This window comes from Podarcis raffonei, chromosome 2, assembly GCF_027172205.1.
Source record: "Podarcis raffonei isolate rPodRaf1 chromosome 2, rPodRaf1.pri, whole genome shotgun sequence".
Lineage (NCBI taxonomy): Eukaryota > Metazoa > Chordata > Lepidosauria > Squamata > Lacertidae > Podarcis > Podarcis raffonei.
Window position 1 is genome coordinate 110,141,641 of NC_070603.1, and position 19,679 is coordinate 110,161,319.

Genomic DNA, 19,679 nt, shown 5'->3' on the forward strand with positions numbered 1-19,679 from the left:
GCCTTTGCTTTGACTCAGTCTGACCCTTATGTTTCCCTCCCCTTATGGTTTTGATCTATGGACTACTTTTAAAATGAGGCTGCTTTTTAAATTGCATTTTAATCTGTATTTTAAATTGGTTTTTTCTCCCCCTATTATGTTTTTACTGTAATTTTACTGGTGTTAACCACCCTGAGCCCGGCTCTGGCCAGGGAGGGCGTGGTATAAATAAAATTTATTATTATTATTATTATTATTATTATTATTATTATTATTATTATCAGACATTAAGAACTTCCTGATCCTGCTTCTTTATAAGACATCTGAAGGCAGCCCTGTATGGAGAAGTTTTAATGTTTGATGCTTCATTGGTTTTTAAAAAATATTCTGTTGGGAGCTGCCCTAGTGGCTGGGGAAACCCAGCCAGATGAGCGGTTATAATGTTGTTGTTACAATATTATTATTATGCTTCATTGAATAGCAGTTCCCGGAAGCCGCTGGAGGGGAGAGATGCTCTTGAGCTCCCATCCTCCTTGCAGGCTTGGCCACCATGAGGAAGGTCCTGAGATTCCTGCATTGCAGGGGGTTGGACTAGATGACTCTCAGGGTCCCCTTCCATCTCTACCATTCTATGATTCTAACAGGGTGCGGGACTAGATGGGCTTGATCAAACTACAGGGCTCTTCGTGGGGTGTGTGTGTATGTGAGAGAGAGTGAGAAAGAGCGTACCTTCAGGGAGAGGCCATGTCTCTTCTTTGCAAAGAGGCTGAATCAGCAGCAGCCCCCCCACCCGTCGCTTCTGTGTGTGCATGCAGAGGAACGTCTTTCTCTCTCTCTCTCTCTCTCTCTCTCTCTCTCTCTCTGTGTGTGTGTGTGTGTGTGTGAGAGAGAGAGAGAGAGAGAGAGAGAGAGAGAGAGAGAACCTTCAGGGAGAGGCCATGTCTCTTATTTGCAACCAGGATGAAGGAGCTGCAATACCCCCACACTTGACCCACCGCTTCCCTGTCTGCTCTCTCTCCACCCCAAACCCCAATAATTATGGGTATTGCATTGCACACCCCCCCAAAGCTTGCTGCACCCCGAGGCGCTTTGCACTCACCGGATTCCTTGCAGGACAAGGACAGTGCACGACGGCAGAGGGGGCGGGTCAGCTGTTCTAATTAAGCCGCGCCCCCTTTCTCAATTCAGTATCGAGCAGCCCCTCCCCCAGCAGCTTCCACTCTCTGGCTTTAACCTTTAAGGCAACGAGCATCTGTTCCCTATACTCTAAGCCCAGGTTCCCTCCCTCCTCTCCCCATTGGCTGGGTACTGCAATTATCCCGCCCCCGGAAATACCTGCCTCCCTGGCGGGGGCTCCCATTCCTGCCCCCGCTGCCCAGGGTTGCTGCCACCATAGCCAGGATTTCGGGTGAGTGCAAAGCCAGCGGCGGGGAAGGAGGGAAGGGGCTTGGCAAGGGGTGGGGGTCCAGGATGAGAAGCCCCGGGACGGGGAGAAGAAGAGAAGGGAGGAAAGGGAGCTGTTTCTCTTAATGGGGCCTTGAAGGTGGAGGGGGGGGAGGGGTTTCCACTGTGGAAAGAGAGAAGCTTCCTCCTGCTTGGATCTGGTGCAAAGGGAGTTGCAGGGAAGGAGGCGGGAAAGGGGAGAGGGTTGGGCATTGCAGACCAGCCTCGCCATAGTAATAATAATAATAATAATAATATAAATAAATAAATGCTGTTTATACCCCGCCCCCATTGTGCGGCTTCCAACAAAGTAAGAAACACCAAAAACATCCAAGTCTTCCGTTTTGTAGAGGAGATGGGGACATGGATTGCTGGATGGCAGAGGGAGAAAGAGGAAAAGATGGGGAGGAAAACAAAGGCAGGGGGGTCCTGGCAGGAAGAAGGAAGGGGTGAGGCCTTCTCTAAAGAGCTCTTTGTTTCTTGAACTCCTTGCATAAAGTAGTGGGGGCAGGGCGGATTGAGGTTTGATGAGGCCCTAAGCTACTGGAGGTCATGGGGCCCTTTATATGCCCAGCTGTCCTTTGTCAACCACAAATTTAAAAAATTTTTTCCTTCCAGTAGCACCTTAAAGACCAACTAAGTTAGTTCTTGGTATGAGCTTTCGTGTGCATGCAGACTTCTTCAGATACACAGTGTGCATGCACACGAAAGCTCATACCAAGAACTAACTTAGTTGGTCTTTAAGGTGCTACTGGAAGGAAAAAATTTTTTTGTTTTGACTATGGCAGACCAACACGGCTACCTATCTGTAACTGCAACCACAAATTGTCGCTGTTTTTTGTGTTGAATATAGGCTGTATGGTAATTTATGGACCTAATCGGTATCTAAAAAAATTTGCACATAATTGTTGAACTGAAATACAGTTGAGAAATATATTAATAATGAAATACAATTATGTATATTAATAGTGAAATAATTATTAAGCTCTAACTTAAAATGATTTTCTTATTCATAACAAACTTAATAATGCAAACTTAATAATGCATATTGGCATATGGCAATAACAAAAGTTCCTTTAGAAACACAGTTTACAAAGAATCATGATCTAGTCCTAGAAACTTGCTATAACTTGAAATTATAATAGGTGTAAATATACAGTGCAGACAACTACTAATAATAAATAGCTTTATTAATATGAAATTAATTGTTATAGCCTGTACAATGCAATTGTAGTTAATAAAATGCATTTTTTAATATCAGTATCAATATTACCATAATAGTCCACATACTTCATTGGGACAGCAGACCTTTGTACCCTGTTACACTTAGTGAGTGTAAAAGACAGTATTTCTAGTAATATGTCGCATTACAAATAATAGCAATACTATACACACCTGTACATAAAAATTATTTTACAGGACTAATTGTATTACTGCATCTACCCAATACCCATTCAACTGTATAATTTTATCATGATTCATTGTGTACTGTGTATACAAACAGTACACAAACATGATCTAAATTACAATACTTTCCTTCTTGCCTTTGCCAAAGCAAAGTCACTGATGATATCATCAAATGATAAACTGCTTAGCTTGTCACTTTCTATGTACATGAGGCTGAAGTAACATAATTTATCTTGAGACATTGTTGTTCCGAATTCATTTTTTATCTTCTTCAGCTGTGAAATGGATCTTTACAAATGGCAATTTGCAATCATCATTCAAAGGAACATTCTCGGAATTTCTTCTACATTAGGGAATGCTGATTGGACATTGTTGTTGTTCTTTAGTCACTTAGTCGTGTCTGACTCTTTGTGACCCCATGGACCAGAGCACACCAGCCACTCCTGTTTTCCACTGCCTCCTGCAATTTGGTCAAACTCACGTTAGTAGCTTTGAGAGCACTGTCCAACCATCTCGTCCTCTGCATATAAGTTAAATAAGCAAGGAGACAATATACAGCCTTGTCGTACTCCTTTCCCAATTTTGAGCCAATCTGTTGTTCCATATCTAGTTCTAACTGTTGCTTCTTGTCCCACATAGAGATTTCTCAGTAGACAGATGAGGTGGTCAGGCACTCCCATTTCTTTAAGAACTTGCCATAGTTTGCTGTAGTCCACACAGTTAAAGGCTTTTGCGTAGTCAATGAAGCAGAAGTAGATGTTTTTCTGGAACTCTCTAGCTTTCTCCCTAATCCAGCGCATGTTTGCAATTTGGTCTGTGGTTCCTCTGCCCCTCCAAAATCCAGCTTGTACTTCTGGGAGTTTTTAGTCCGCATACTGCTTAAGCCTGCCTTGTAGAATTTTAAGCATAACCTTGCTAGCCTGAGAAATGAGCGCAATTGTGCAGTAGTTGGAGCATTCTTTGGCGCTGCCCTTCTTTGGGATTGCCTTCTAGACTGATCTTCTCTGATCCTCTGGCCACTGCTGAGTTTTCCAAACTTGCTGGCATATTGAGTGTAGCACCTTAACAATATCATCTTTTAAGATTTTAAATAGTTCCGCTGGAATGTCATCACTTCCACTGGCCTTGTTATTAGCAGTGCTTTCTAAGGCCCATTTGACTTCACTCTCCAGGATGTCTGGCTCAAGGTCAGCAACCACACTACCTGGAGTGTACGAGCCATCCATATCTTTCTGGTATAATTCCTCTGTGTATTCTTGCCACCTCTTCTTGATGTCTTCTGCTTCTGTTAGGTCCTTACCACTTTTGTCCTTTATTATGGTAATTTTTGCACAAAATGTTCCTTTCATATCTCCAATTTTCTTGAACAGATCTCCATTCCCATCCATTTTAGTTCACTGATGCCCTGGATGTCAATATTTATTCTTGCCATCTCATTTTTGACCCCATCCAGCTTACCATGGTTCATGGATCTTACATTCCAGGTTCCTATGCAATGTTTTTCTTTGCAGCATTGGACTTTCCTTTCACTTCCAGGCACACCCGCAAGTGAGCGATGTTTTGGCTTTGGCCCAGCTGCTTCATCAGCTCTGAATCTACTTGTACTTGTCCTCCGCTCTTCCTCAGTAGCATATTGGATGCCTTCCAACCTGAGTGGTTCATCTTCCAGTGTCATAACTTTTATACGACCATGGAGTTTTCTCGGCAGGGATTCTGGCGTGGCTTGCTGGTTCCTGCTCCAGGTGAATCACGTTTATTCAAAACTCTCCACTTTGACCTGTCTGTCTTGGGTGGTCATGCACGGCATAGCTCATAGCGTCTCTGAGTTATTCAAGCCCCTTTGCCATGACAAGGCAGTGATCCATGAAGGACACGGTCATTAAATATTACTTGGTACAGATCCTGATGTGTCAGATTATCATGTTCATGGCTTTGACTTTTTAATGTATTGATGAAAATGGTTGAGTTCTCCAACAAGGTTCATGTCCACATCTTCAGGATATGTTTGGCTTAAAGCATTAACTTCTTCACGAATCTCTTCTTTTGCAGCATCTAATTTTGTTAAGAATGAAATAATAATAATAATAATATTTATATCCCAACCATCCGGCTGGATTTCCACAGCCACTCTGGGTGGCTTCCAACAAAAAATTAAAAATACATAAAATCGTCAATCATTAAAAACTTCCCTAAACAGGGCTGCCTTCAGTTGTCTTCTAAATGTCAGATAGTTGTTTATTTCCTTGACATCTGATGCAGGGTGTTCCACAGGGCGGGTGCCACCAGTGAGAAGGCCTGGTTCCTTGTAACCTTGCTTCTCGCCAGAAGGCCCTCAGCGCTGGACCTCAGTTTCTGGGCTGAACGATGGGGTTGGAGACGCTCCTTCAGGTATACTAGACAGAGGCCGTTTAGGGCTTTTAAGGTCAGCACCAACATTTTGAATTGTGCTCAGAAACATACTGGGAGCCAACGTGGGTCTTTCAAGACCAGTGTTCTGTGATCTCGGTGGCTGCTCCCAGATACCAGTCTTTTTTGCAGCATCATTGTATACTGATGCCCTTTGTGCCAGATTTGATTCTAATCCATCCATCACAGGTATAAATGCTTTGATTCTGAACTTGTTTCTTGGCTCAAGGTTCTCTAAAGCTTCATCTATGCCTCCTTATAGATCAGCAGTTCTCTCTTTTTTTTATTAAATAAATTTTTATTAATTTTCCAACATATATTAAAACATAATACAAGACAATACATAAACAAACAAACATATAAACACGTATAATTTCATAACCTCTTTTTCTTAAACCTTATTTCAACGACTTCCCCATACCTCCCTTTTCTGCATCCCTGTTTTAAACTTTTTCAGCAACCCCTAATTTCAATTACTTATAATTCACTTTCTTTAATCCTTTTTCTCTTACCCAATTATTTGTCACTGCAATTCTGTTTTACATTACCCATGACATTTTAGCACTCATTAATTTTACAACAGTTCTTAAGATAAACTTTAAATTTCTTCCAATCTTCTTCCACCGTCTCTTTTCCTTGGTCACGGATTCTGCCAGTCATCTCAGCCAGTCCCATATAGTCTATCACCTTCGTCTGCCACTCTTCCAGTGTGGGTAGTTCTTGTGTCTTCCAATACTTTGCTAAAAGAACTCTTGCTGCTGTTGTAGCATACATAAAGAACGTCCTATCTTTCCTTGACACCAATTGGCCCACCATGCCCAGGAGAAAGGCCTCTGGTTTCTTATGGAAGGTACACTTAAGGACCTTCTTAATTTCATTACAGATCATTTCCCAGAAGGCCTTGATCCTTGGGCACGTCCACCAAAGGTGGTAGAAAGTACCTTCAGTTTCCTTACATTTCCAGCATTTATTATTGGGCGTATGATAGATTTTTGCAAGCTTGACTGGGGTCATGTACCACCGATAAATCATTTTCATAATGTTCTCTCTTAAGGCATTACATGCCGTAAATTTTATACCGGTAGTCCATAACTGTTCCCAGTCAGCAAACATAATGTCATGACCAATGTCTTGTGCCCATTTAATCATAGCTGATTTAACCATCTCATCCTGTGTATTCCATTTCAACAGCAAGTTATACATTCTTGACAAATTCTTAGTATTGGGTTCCAACAGTTCTGTTTCTAGTTTTGATCTCTCCACCTGGAAGCCAATTTTCCTGTCCTGTTTGAAAACTTCATTTATCTGGTAATAATGAAGCCAGTGTCTTACTTTAGACTTCAATTTCTCATAGCTCTGCAGTTTCACTTTTCCCTCCTCTTGTTCTATAATTTCCCAATATTTTGGCCATTTAGATTCCATATTAAGTTTTTTTCACTTCCTTAGCTTCCATTGGTGACAACCACCTAGGGGTTTTGTTTTCCAACAAATCTTTATACCGAATCCAAACATTATATAGTGCTTTCCTAACAATATGGTTTTTGAAACCTTGGTGAATTTTAACCTTGTCATACCATATATATGCATGCCAGCCAAACCTATTATTGAACCCTTCCAGATCCAAAATGTCTGTGTTTTCAAGAAGCAGCCAGTTTTTCAGCCAGCAAAAAGCCGCTGATTCATAATACAATTTTAGGTCCGGCAGGGCAAACCCCCCTCTTTCTTTTGCATCAGTTAATATCTTAAATTTTATTCTGGGCTTTTTGCCCTGCCAGACAAATCTAGATATGTCTTTCTGCCACCTCTTGAAACAATCCATTTTATCCACAATCTGCAATGTTTGAAACAAAAACAACATTCTCGGCAAAACATTCATCTTAATAACAGCAATTCGGCCTAACAAGGAAAGTCTCAAATTTGACCATATTTCTAAATCTTTCTTAACTTCTGTCCAACATTTCTCATAATTGTCTTTAAATAAGTTCACATTCTTAGATGTCAAATTAATCCCCAGGTATTTCACTTTCTTTGCTACCATTAAGCCGGTTTCACTATGAAACCTCTCTCTTTCAGCAACTGTTAGATTTTTATCCAGTACTTTCGTTTTCTGTTTATTCAGCTTAAAACCTGCTACTTGACCAAATACTTGTATTAGCTCTAAAACTCTTTTCGTACTAGTGTCTGGCTCTTGTAAAGTTAATACTAGATCATCTGCAAACGCTCTCAATTTGTATTGTTTAGCTCCGACCTGAATCCCTTTAACCAGCTGGTCCCCTCTGATCATGTTTAATAAAACCTCCAAGACAGATATAAAAAGTAATGGGGATATTGGGCACCCCTGTCGTGTCCCTTTTTCAGTAGCAAATTCTTCAGTAACCACGTTATTTACAATTAGTTTAGCTTTTTGTTCAGAATAAATTGCACCTATACCATTCTCAAAACCTTGGCCTACCCCCATCCCTTCAAGATTCTTTTTCATAAAGCTCCAAGAGATATTGTCAAAGGCTTTCTCCGCGTCCACAAATATTAATACTGCCTTAGTATTAATATTGGCTTCTAATAATTCCATAATACCTATTATGTTTCTCACATTGTCAGATAAATGTCTTCCTGGGAGAAAGCCCGCCTGGTCTTTATGAATCTCTCCCACCAAAACTCTCTTCAGTCTTTTTGCCAAAATGTCTGCAAAAATTTTGTAATCCACATTAAGTAATGATATAGGGCGGTAGTTCTTAATCTGATTCTTCTCAGTCTCCGATTTTGGTATAAGTGTAATATACGCTTCTTTCCACGATTCGGGTGCCTTCTTCCCCTCTAAAATTTCATTACAGACCTCCTTCAGCGGTTGTACAAGCCATTCTTTCAAAGCTTTGTAGTATCTGGAGGTCAATCCATCTGGTCCTGGAGATTTTCCCAATTGCATATTTTGAATGGCTCCCTCAATTTCTTGCTCAGTTATCTTCTGATTCAAAATCACTTTACTTTGTTCAGAAATTTTTTGTAATCCATATTTTTTAAGAAATTCTTCTATCTCTTTTTCATTCACCGGCCCTTGTGCATAAAGTCTCCTGAAATAACTCTGAAAACAGTTTCTAATCTCATTTGGTTTATAAATGTTCTTTCCTTCAACTTCTAGGCTTGTAACCATATTCAATTTTTGTCTCTTCTTCAATTGCCATGCCAGACGTTTCCCACATTTGTCTGCCGATTCAAATGTCTTTTGTCTCATTTGTTTAATTTTCCATTCTATCTCCTGATTCATCAGTTCCATATATTGCCTCTGATAAAACTTAATTTCTCTCAAAATTTCATGTGACTTTGGCTTTGATCTCAGTTTTTTTTCTCCTTCTTTTATCCTTTCCAAAATCTTATCCTTCTTCTCATTCTGTCTCTTCCTTTTTATAGCATTCTGTTGTATTAAAAATCCTCGCATAACGGCTTTACTTGCGTCCCAAATTACTCTTTTTTCCACCTCTGTTCTCAGATTTATCTCAAAATAGTCCTTCACCGCTTTCTGGGCCTTTTTGTACACCTCTTCATCTCTAAATAGGGAGTCATTCATCCTCCATCTGAAGGAACCAGCTGTTGTTAAGTTCATCTCCATCTTTACAGCATTATGGTCGGAGCAAGTCTTTGGGCAGATTTCCACTTTCTTTATCTTCGGTGCCATCCCACTAGTTACCCAAATTTGGTCAATTCTGGTCCAGGTCATTTTTGCTTCAGAGAAGAAAGTTCCCTCCCTCTCAAGAGGGTTCCTTGTTCTCCAAATGTCAATCAGGTTCATGTTATCTGTCATTTCAAAAAAAGTCTTTGGTAGTCTCCCATCCTTGGAGACTACCTGTCTTTGTGCTTTATCCATATTTGTAGAGACCACTCCATTCATATCTCCCATCAAAATTACATTGTAATCCAAATAGTCCATTAATGTCTCATGCAATTTCTTAAAGAATTCTGACTTCCCTTCATTTGGAGCATAAATTCCTTAGATCAGCAGTTCTCAACCTGTGGGTCCACAGATGTTGTTGGACTACAACTCCCATCATCCCTGAGCTCTGGCCTTGCTAGCTAGGGGTGATGGAAGTTGTAGTTCAACAACATCTGGGGACCCACAGGTTGAGAAAGGCTGTTCTAGATCTTCTTCTGCTTTTCTTGTAATCAACATCAGGCAATTTGTCCTTTGCCTGTTCTTTGAAATGATCAAAAAGTTCTCTGGAACCAAGTTCCTCCATTTTATTCAAAATGTTTGTGGCTTGATTAGTTGTTTCACCCTTCTCTGTCGTATCAATATGCAGCCAATGCAATGCAGAAATTATTCCATTGTAACTGCCAGGTTCTGCACTTGTGGCCCTTGAATGAATTTCCCATCTAGTCTTTGACAAAAACTCTGGAACTTTTTTTTAAAAAAAAATAATATTTTTATTCAGATTTTATAACAAATTTAAGCATAATCAAAACACCAAATTACCGTATTTTTTCCGTGTATACGACTAGTTTGTTTGTTTTTTACCAAAAAAAATAGTTTTAAAATTGGGGCTCGTCTTATGCACAGGTAGTGCTGAGGGGTGTTTTCTTAATTTGGAGTCCCTCCAAATAGGGGGTGTCTTATACATGGGGTCATCTTATAGACGGAAAAATATGGTAACTTTTACATTTCAATTAATCTCCCCGCCCCCCATGACTTCCCCCAACTTCCCTTTTTGGGTTATAGCATATTTATTTCTTCTACTTATAATTTCATACGCCTTATAATACTGGAAATTAAAATTATACCTTATAACCCTCCCTTCTCCTTCCTAGCGCCACCTTCCTCGGCAAAGCGGGCGCTTTAGGCACAGCCTCCAGCGCCCGCCTGAGCCCTGGGCAGGGTTCTGCTCGTTCCCTCGCTCACCCAGGGAGGTATCTGGGCAGCCTGGCCTGCTAAGCCTTGCCCCCCCCTCCTGTCACTGGGCAGCGGCCAAGGTGGCCCCACCATGTGGGGTGTTGGCTGGGCGCAACAAAGAGGAGAAGAGAAGTTCTCCTTTAGAAGGCAGAACAGGCAAGAGCTGTCAGTATCACCTCATAACTCTTGTGTGGGGTGAAAGTATGTTAAATGGGAGATAAAGACGGGGCTTGCAAAGTGTGCTGTTGGGAGGGTGGGACGCGCAGCTGCTTTGTGTAGATGCAGAGGAGGCGGCTGCTTCCGAATTAAGCCTCCTAATTAAGCGGGGTCCCTCCCTGCCTCCCAGGCGGGGGCTCCCATTCTCGCCCCCCGCTGCGGGATTTCAGGTGAGTTCAAACCAGTGGTGGAGGAGGAGGGAAGGGGCTTGGCAAGGGGGTGGGGGTCCAGGATGGGAAGCCCCGGGACGGGAAGAGGCGGCCTGCACAAGTTCTGGATGGGGGAAGAGGAAGGAGGAAAGGGAGTTCTATTTTTTAATGGGGGCTTTGAAGGGGGAGTAGGGGGGTTACGCTGTGGAATGAGAGAGAGGCTTCTTCCTGCACGGATGTGGTGCAAAGGGAGTTGCATGGAAGGAGGGGAAAAAGGGGAGAGGGTTGGGTATTGCTGGCCAGACTCATCATCATCATCATCATCATCATCATAATAATACCCTGCCCATTGTCTGGGTTTCCCCAGCCAGTCTGGGCGGCTTCCAACAAAATAAAAAACACCCAAAACAACCAAACATTGAAGTCTTTTGTAGAAATGGCCTTCGATTTTAAAGAAATGTCCTCTTTAAGAAATCATGTCATGTAAATATGTATGTTGTCCTCGAGGTCGAAGCACACACAGAACACCTAGTATGAGCAAGCAGTGCTCCAAAGTGCTTCTCTTTTGAACTTGCCATCTAAGTTGTTTACTCATGGCAAAGGCTCCTGTTTCCCAAAAGGACAGGAGGGGGAGGTCTCTCTGCCACTTTTAAGCCACCCCACTCCCACCGCACGGAAGGCAGAGGTCTTGTTCATTCACAATCCCAGTAAACCTTGTGTGTATCTGAAGTGAACCAGGTGCTGCAGCTCCTTCCCCTCTCACTGGGCTGCTGCAAGAAAAGGCAGCGGAGGAGGAGCAAACAGATGGGTTTGAAGGCTCTTTCTGCCCCTCTCTCCTGAGCAGAGGGTGTTTGCAGGGCAGGAGGACAGAGGAGGCAGCAGTGGGTGGATCCACCGCCTCTCCCAGGGGGTCCAGATGCAAGCAGGGGGCTTCCTTCTTCTCCATGTATTCAGAGCAGTCCAACCATGTATTCAGAGCAGTCCTTTGCAAATTACTGTCTTTCTCGGTGTATAAGACGAGGTTTTTTTACCCAATTTTTAAAGTTAAAAAACATGGGTCGTCTTATACATGGAATATAGCAATTAAATATATAAATAAATAAATGCAGTACTTGCTCTGGCAGTCGCAGCTCCTCGCAGTGGCGAGCCCTGGGGCCTCCATAGTCTGCTTGCCTCCCCCCACTCTGCCCGCCCTACAGCTGGGAGGGAGGCTGTAGGCTGTTTGTTTTTGCCATGCAGCGTCTTTGTGCTGCTCAGCAAACTCTGCAAACTAATGGGGAAGTCCGCCTGCAAAACAAAGCTGCTGATCAAAGATATTTCTCCCCTCTATGCCTTTCCTGCGCCTTTCCCATGAAACATCTTGGAGGCTACAAATTTCTGCACTGCTCCTCTTGCGTAACGTTGCACCGCCCGCCTGCTATTCCGTAGCCTCCTCTACCCATGCAGACTCTGTAAATGAAGGGGGAAGGGGGGAAGGCCACCTGCAAAGCGGAGCTGCCGATCAAGCAGGAGGGCTAATGGCAGCGATCAGGCAGCTGCAACGCGAGTGGTTGTGAGCTGCGTTCTGGTGGGTTAGTGATTTTCAGCATTCCCCCCAAATAATCCTCCCCAAAAGCTCAATCCCCCTATTTTCAAAATTTTGAGGCCCCCAAAATAGGGGTCGTCTTATAGACAGAAAAATACGGTAAGTCTCATGTTCCATGGGATCTAGTCTTACCTCCTGAGTTCACACCAATAAAACTCCGAAACAGAGAGGAGTCCACCATTATTTATTGCAAAGCAATAGGTTACAGTTGGATCGTTCCACACAACTGCAACCCTGCCCAGTGGTCCAGGCAGTGGTATTTATATAATTTCAAACAAAGCATTTCGATTTCGACCAATCATTCACATCAGAGATGTCCAAGCGCTGGACCACAATTGACAGGTAGACCTCTGTGTTGTTTTGGGTCAATTATGAGACCTTTGAAGGCCCCGCCCCCTTTCCGCAAGAACTTCTGTTTTTGTTTTTGTTTTACTTTTTCACTCATTCGTTCATGATTTTATTTGCCATTTTCCCACACACGCTGAAAAAATCATACTCAAAGCTGCTTATGACAGAGAAAGCAGGGAGAAGCAGTGCAAAAGCAAGTTCACAATGAAACAAAAGCAAATGTAACAACATACCAAAACATACACACGCGATTTAAGTTCTATAAATATAACAAGATTACATTAACAACATTACTCCACCTGTAAATAGCAAAAATAACAAGGGAGCTGGACGGTTTCCCCTTGGTCCTAAAAATTCCCCCTGGTCCTAAAAACAGACCCTCCCCTGCAGCAATTTGCAAGGCCTCATAAAGGCAAGGAGTGAGATAGCTGGAAACAGCACTCTCATGCTGTTGCTTTCATGTTTACGGAAATTGCCACAACATTAGGGGTGGACATATCAGGACACAGAAGGGGCCAAAAAAGATGGGTTACTCATGATGTTCAGAACCAGCTGCTATTTGCCTCTGCCTGCATAGCTAGTGATGATGGGAGCTGTAGTGCAGCAACAGCTGGGAGGGTCACAGGCTCCCCCTCTCTGACTTAAAATATCAGATATGTTGTTTTGATGTATGCTTTGACCATCTTTGTCAGTGAAGAAGAAGGTTGTCATTGTGGTAAGAACCACCTTTTAACCCTAGCTTGGCTTCTGTTATCCATGCCATGATAGCCTCCTGTTTGGATTACTGCAATACATTGAATATGGATGGGTCTACTTCTGAAGAGGGCCCAGAAATTTCATTTCATTCAGAACACAGATGCAAGATTGCCAGCTGAGACAGAGTGGTACAATTTGTTTATACAGTGGTGCCTCGCAAGACGAAATTAATTCGTTCCACAAGTCTTTTCGTCTTGCGGAGCATGGTCCGTCGCAACTGCGCCTCTTCAAGCGGCTTTAGGGGAAAAGCGAACAAACTCGCAAGATGTTTTCATCTTGTGAAGCAAGCCCATAGGGAAAATCGTCTTGCGAAGCGACGCAAAAAACGAAAAACCCTTTCGTCTTGCGCGTTTTTCGTTTTGCGAGGCAGTCGTCTTGCGGGGCACCACTGTATATGTCTATGTATTTTGCAGAATATGTAGACCGCTAAACATCAAAATACCCAAGCAGTGTACAATAAAAAAGTGAAATAACAACGAAATATAAAAAACATAATGAAACAGATTTCAGACATAAGAAATGTGTTCAAATGTGGCAAGGGCAGTGAGATCCTCAGACCATTGCAAAACAGGTGGTGGATGTTTATCCTTCCAGCTCAAAGTAGAAGTCTCAGCAACCATAAAGGCTCACAAAATCTACTTGGTTGTTTTGCCATTAATCCTCATACTACAGGAATGTAATTTAAAGCATTTGCAAATTTCAAGGATTTTGCCAATAAAAAAACCAACCTGGATAACTTCAGACTAAAAAGAAAATATCACTGGGCATGCTCTCATATGCTTCAGTGAGATATTTCTAGCATTACACCTCCAGTATATTTCTGTATTACACAGTGCCTTCCAGTAAAAATATTGTGCAGGCCAGTATACATTAAACATCAGCTTTTGCTGGATCAATGGCAAATTTAAGTCATAAAAATGCATCCCTGTCACCCCTCTTTTCTTCATTTTGGCAGCTTGGTTTTGGGAGAAGGAGAACCGTCGCTACCATTAAACAACAGGGAGTTAGAAATCCCTGGTCATCTGCTACAAATCACGTCCCTGGTGCATAGCTGTCAACGTTTCCCTGTTTTTAAGGCAAATTCCCTTATTCCAAATAGGATTCCTTGCAAGAAAAGGGAAAAGTTGACAGCTATACCCTGGTGTAAGCTGTCGCCTGAACCCTTTTTTAAAAAATAATAATATTTATTAAAGTTTTAAGGGGTACAAAACTAAAAAAATAAAAAACATCATTTTAAACAAAAAACAATACAGCGCAAGAACTTCTGCACATGCTCCTGTTTCTGTTTTTGCTCAGCAGTTCCTTGTTTTAATGTTTATTGTTGCCAAAAGAATCTAAATTTTTCTTGCGTCCCCCGCCTCCTTAAAAAAGTCCCTTTAGAGTTTCACGTTCCTCATATTCATCATTACCTCATTTTATTTATAATACACATGTGCGATAAGCACTGGCAATTTCTGCTGATTTAGTTTTGATTCCCACAGCATTCTGTTATGTTGTGTTGGTGTGCATGTTGGGAAGCTGTGTTACATGCAGCCATTTGCACCATGTGGCGACTCATGTTCCAGTTTTCAGCTGTATCTTTGTGGTTCTCATATTAGCTGTATTTCTGCCCCAATTGGGGGGCGGCAACTTGCAAAATAATCAGTTATAAAGCACAGACTACCATAACTTCTGTTTTAGAAGCACACTCAAGGATTTACAGAGATACACATTATTACATTTATTGTGGCCCTTTGGGGAACTGCCACAAGGCCATTCCTGTCCATACCATGCCAGCCTTAGGAAGGGAGAAGGGACAGGCAGACGGAAGGAATTGCCAAAGGTGTTTGAAAATGGGTGGAGGCTCTTGGGAAGTGGGTGCCCAATAGGGGCTTCTACAGAGGCAGCAGAATCCCTGCAGGGGATCTGAGACTCCCTTGACTTCTTCCTCCCTCCCAGGAAGCTACAACTTGCCTTGGCTTCTGCGCTCCTCAAGAAGTTGAACCTGTAAACCTGGTCAGGATGGACGGAGGAAGATGGTTCATTTACTGTCTTTCCTAAAAGTCTAACAGGATTTTCTCTCTCTCCCCCCCACTCCCAAACAGGTGAGGAAGACGATGGTCGGAATTCTACGGAGCCATCTGTGAATTCATTGGGAAGAACAAAGAAGCAGTTTAAATGCAAGGAATGTGGAATGTGCTTTAGTCACTTTGGAAGACTGAGGATACACCAACAAACTTACACAGGAGAGAATCCATTTAAATACATGGAGTGTGAAAAGAACTTCAGTGAAAGTGGAGACCTTAGAATACATCAACAAAATCACAATGGGGAGAAACCGTTTAAATGCATTGAATGTGGAAAGAGCTTCAGTCGTAGTGGAGCCCTTAGAACACATCAACGAACTCACACGGGGGAGAAACCATTTCAATGCACTGAATGTGGAAAGAGCTTTAGTCGTAGTGGATCCCTTAGAATACATCAACGAACTCACACGGGCGAGAAACCATTTAATTGCATTGATTGTGAAAAGAGCTTCAGTGATAGAGGAGCCCTCAGAACACATCAACGAACTCACACAGGGGAGAAACCCTTTAAATGTATTGAATGTGGAAAGAGCTTGGGTTCCAGTGGAGCCCTTAGAACACATCAACGAACTCACACAGGGGTGAAACCGTTTGAATGTATGGAGTGTGGGAAGAGCTTCAGTAAAGGTGGAAACTTTAGAAGACATCAACGAACTCACACAGGGGAGAAACCCTTTAAATGTATTGAATGTGGAAAGAGCTTTAGTCGTAGTGGAGACCTTAGAACACATCAACGAACTCACACGGGGGAGAAACCATTTAATTGCATTGATTGTGAAAACAGCTTCAGTGATAGAGGAGCCCTCAGAACACATCAACGAACTCACACAGGGGAGAAACCCTTTAAATGTATTGAATGTGGAAAGAGCTTTAGTCGTAGTGGAGACCTTAGAACACATCAACGAACTCACACAGGGGAGAAACCATTTCAGTGCACTGAATGTGGAAAGAGCTTGGGTTCCAGTGGAGCCCTTAGAACACATCAACGAATTCACACGGGGGAGAAACCATTTAATTGCATTGATTGTGAAAAGAGCTTCAGTGATAGAGGAGCCCTCAGAACACATCAACGAACTCACACGGGGGAGAAACCCTTTAAATGCATTGAATGCGGAAAGAGCTTCAGTCATAGTGGTGCCCTTAGAATACATCAACGAACTCACACGGGGGAGGAACCGTTTAAATGCATTGAATGTGGAAAGAGCTTCAGTTGTAGTGGTCCCCTTAGAATACATCAACGAACTCACACGGGGGAGGAACCGTTTAAATGCATTGAATGTGGAAAGAACTTGGCTTCTAGTGGAGCCCTTAGAATACATCAACGAACTCACACGGGGGAGAAACCTTTTAAATGTATTGAATGTGGAAAGTACTTCAGTGAAAGTGGAACACTTAGACTACATCAACGAACTCACACAGGGGAGAAACCCTTTAAATGTATTGAATGTGGAAAGAACTTCAGACAAAATGCAGCCCTTAGAATACATCAACGAACTCACACAGGAGAGAAGCCATTTGAATGTATTGAATGTGGAAAGAGCTTCAGACAAAATGCAGCCCTTAGAATACATCAACGAACTCACACAGGAGAGAAACCATTTGAATGTATGGAATGTGGAAAGAGCTTCAGTTGTAGTGGAAACCTTAGAAGACATCAACGAACTCACACAGGAGAGAAACCATTTGAATGTATTGAATGTGGAAAGAGCTTCAGAGAAAATGCAGCCCTTAGAAGACATCAACGAACTCACACAGGAGAGAAACCATTTGAATGTATGGAATGTGGAAAGAGCTTCAGTTGTAGTGGAGACCTCAGAACACATCAACGAACTCACACGGGGGAGAAACCGTTTAAATGCATTGAATGTGGAAAGAGCTTTAGTCGTAGTGGAGACATTAGAATACATCAACGAACTCACACGGGGGAGAAACCGTTTAAATGTATTGAATGTGGAAAGAGCTTCAGTCAAAGTACAAACCTTAGAATACATCAGCAAACTCATACAGGGCAGAAAACATTTAAATGTATGGAGTGTGGTAAGAGCTTCACACAGTGTGGAGACCTTAATATTCATAAGCGAATTCACCCAGGTGAAAAGCCATATCAATGTATGCAATGTTCCATTCAAGTTTCACTCTTTACTTCACATCAAGAAACTCATAAAGGCGGAAATCAATTTTAAATGCATGGAATCCGTTTGATGTTTTGGTGTTTGTATTTAAATTTGTATACACATATATATGTATTAAAGTAATGAAGGTCACATATACTAAATGTAGACAAGAAGTTGCAAGTTGTTGCTAGATAAACGGGGAGAGTGTGAATCTGGAATGCTCAAGGTGTGTGATGAATCTGTTGAGTTTTGACCTCCGCCCTTCAATGCCAAAATGATGGGCTGCCCTTGTCTTGTGGATCAGCATCTGTCTGCTTTAGGGAAATGGGGTACCTCAGATGTTGGGAAACAACGCCCATAAGTCTCAGCCCATATGGCCAAGAATGATGGGAGTTGTAGTTCAAAAACTCAAGGGTGGAAAATCTCACGTTTCTTAGAACTTTCCTTTATGAATAATTATAGGTAAAACTTTTGTTGATACAGAGCTCATTTTTTATTCCAGGAGCAGCTGGTCACTTCTGCTTTATAAACAAAGCCAAATATATTGACACACTTTACATTAAAACCAAATTTTAGAACAGAGACAAACTTTTTTTTAAAGCCCTTTTTTTCCCCTTTACAAACCATTATCTTCTCAATCCAAGATTTGCTTTTCATATGTATAAAAATACTTGGTTAGCAAGGGGGTACAGAAATAATAAAAAAGCTACAATAAAAGCATTGTCAGCGTTTAAAAAGAAATGCTATTGGATCTTCAAGGCATTGAGTTACAAATTAAGGCAAAGATCAACCATTTCTTCTGCTAGCTGTTCCCCATCCAGTATTTCCCATCTTCTGCCTTCTGAACTCATAGAATCATAGAGTTGGAAGAGACCACAAGGGCCATCGAGTCCAACCCCCTCTTCCTCCGCAAACCACTGTTCCAAATCTATACAGTCCTCCTGCTCCTGGGAAGATTCAGAGGGAGGCTCCCACGAGTGCGCCTCAGTGCAGCTCTCCTCAGCTGGGTTCCTGGTTAGGTTTTGGTTTAGGGGAGCAAGCATGGGCCTGGCCCTTGGGTGGGGGCGAGGGGAGAAGAGAAGTAGATGGGATGCTTCTTTTTCCTTGCAAGGCTAGTTCCTGTTTCTCCCAAGTATGTGCCTGTAATCAGCGAGAGTGCATTTAGCAGGAGTGTATCCCTTTGTTTTGGAGTGCAAGATGATTCAGAAGGCGTTAGAGCGTAGTGCGTGTATCGCATATGTTAAGTTGATTGCAACCTTTTTTAAAATTAATGTTCTTTATTGATTAAAAAATTTGCATGTCTATACAAACGCATCCATTCTTAAGGAAATTAGCCCTGAGTGCTCATTGGAAGGACAGATCGTGAAGCTGAGGCTCCAATACTTTGGCCACCTCATGAGAAGAGAAGACTCCCTGGAAAAGACTCTGATGTTGGGAAAGATGGAGGGCACAAGGAGAAGGACGACAGAAGATGAGATGGTTGGACAGTGTTCTCGAAGCTACAAACATGAGTCTGACCAAACTGCGGGAGGCAGTGGAAGACAGGAGTGCCTGGCGTGCTCTGGTCCATGGGGTCATGAAGAGTCAGACACGACTAAACAACAACATACAAACATTATGTACAATCTCTTAACAGGTAGAAAAAACAAAATGATGGAAAATAGAAAATTTATAAATAAATAAATAAATAAAGAATTAACAAAGATAAGAAACCAAGAAATAAATGTAAGGAAAAAAGACAAAGTTATTTACATAGTAAAAGTACTCAACGACACAATCATTCCCCTCCCGCTCATTATACTGTTTCATATAACATTCTTTTTTACACAGGCTTACATTATATAATACCATTTCTTTCTGCTTTGTATACATTCCTTTGATCTTTTTCTTTACAAATATCACTCAATTTCTGCTCATATGGAGTTATTTGTACAAGAGTTTTACATAATTCTGAAATATTATCCATTCTCTAGGTTTTTTTTGTTTCCATATTCCTCTGACTGATCTCGTCAGTTTTGCTAATTGTAGATATCATAAGATGAGTATCTGCCAATCTGTAATCTCTGGGAGCGTTTCATTTTTCCAGCTCCTTGCTATAAGGGTTCTAGCTGCTGTTATACCATACATAAACAATGATCTTATAACTTTAAATTTCTGATGGTAATATACCAAGTAGCGAAATCTTTGGCGTTTTGTTTTTTTTAAAAGTAATTTTAAATAGTTTCTTAAACTCTCGTTATAAATATCATTCCAGTATTTGCCAATGGCTACACAGGTCCACCACATATGATAGTATGACCCTTCCTCTTTTTTATGTCAGGTTGATGTTTT

The 19,679-nt window shown here is 41.9% G+C and overlaps 1 protein-coding gene across 1 annotated transcript in view; it reads left to right on the forward strand.

Annotated features, from left to right (window-relative positions):
- The first annotated feature begins 835 nt into the window (after positions 1 to 835).
- The window catches only part of LOC128408640 (oocyte zinc finger protein XlCOF6-like), a 96,852-nt gene continuing 78,008 nt past the window's right edge, over positions 836 to 19,679 (forward strand). Inside the window, exons 1-3 of the mRNA XM_053378615.1 lie at positions 836 to 1,387; positions 15,253 to 16,495; positions 16,547 to 18,076. Coding sequence (XP_053234590.1) covers positions 15,342 to 16,495; positions 16,547 to 17,417 — 2,025 coding nt within the window. The 5' untranslated portion in view covers positions 836 to 1,387; positions 15,253 to 15,341 and the 3' untranslated portion in view covers positions 17,418 to 18,076. The remainder of the gene's footprint in view (positions 1,388 to 15,252; positions 16,496 to 16,546; positions 18,077 to 19,679) is intronic.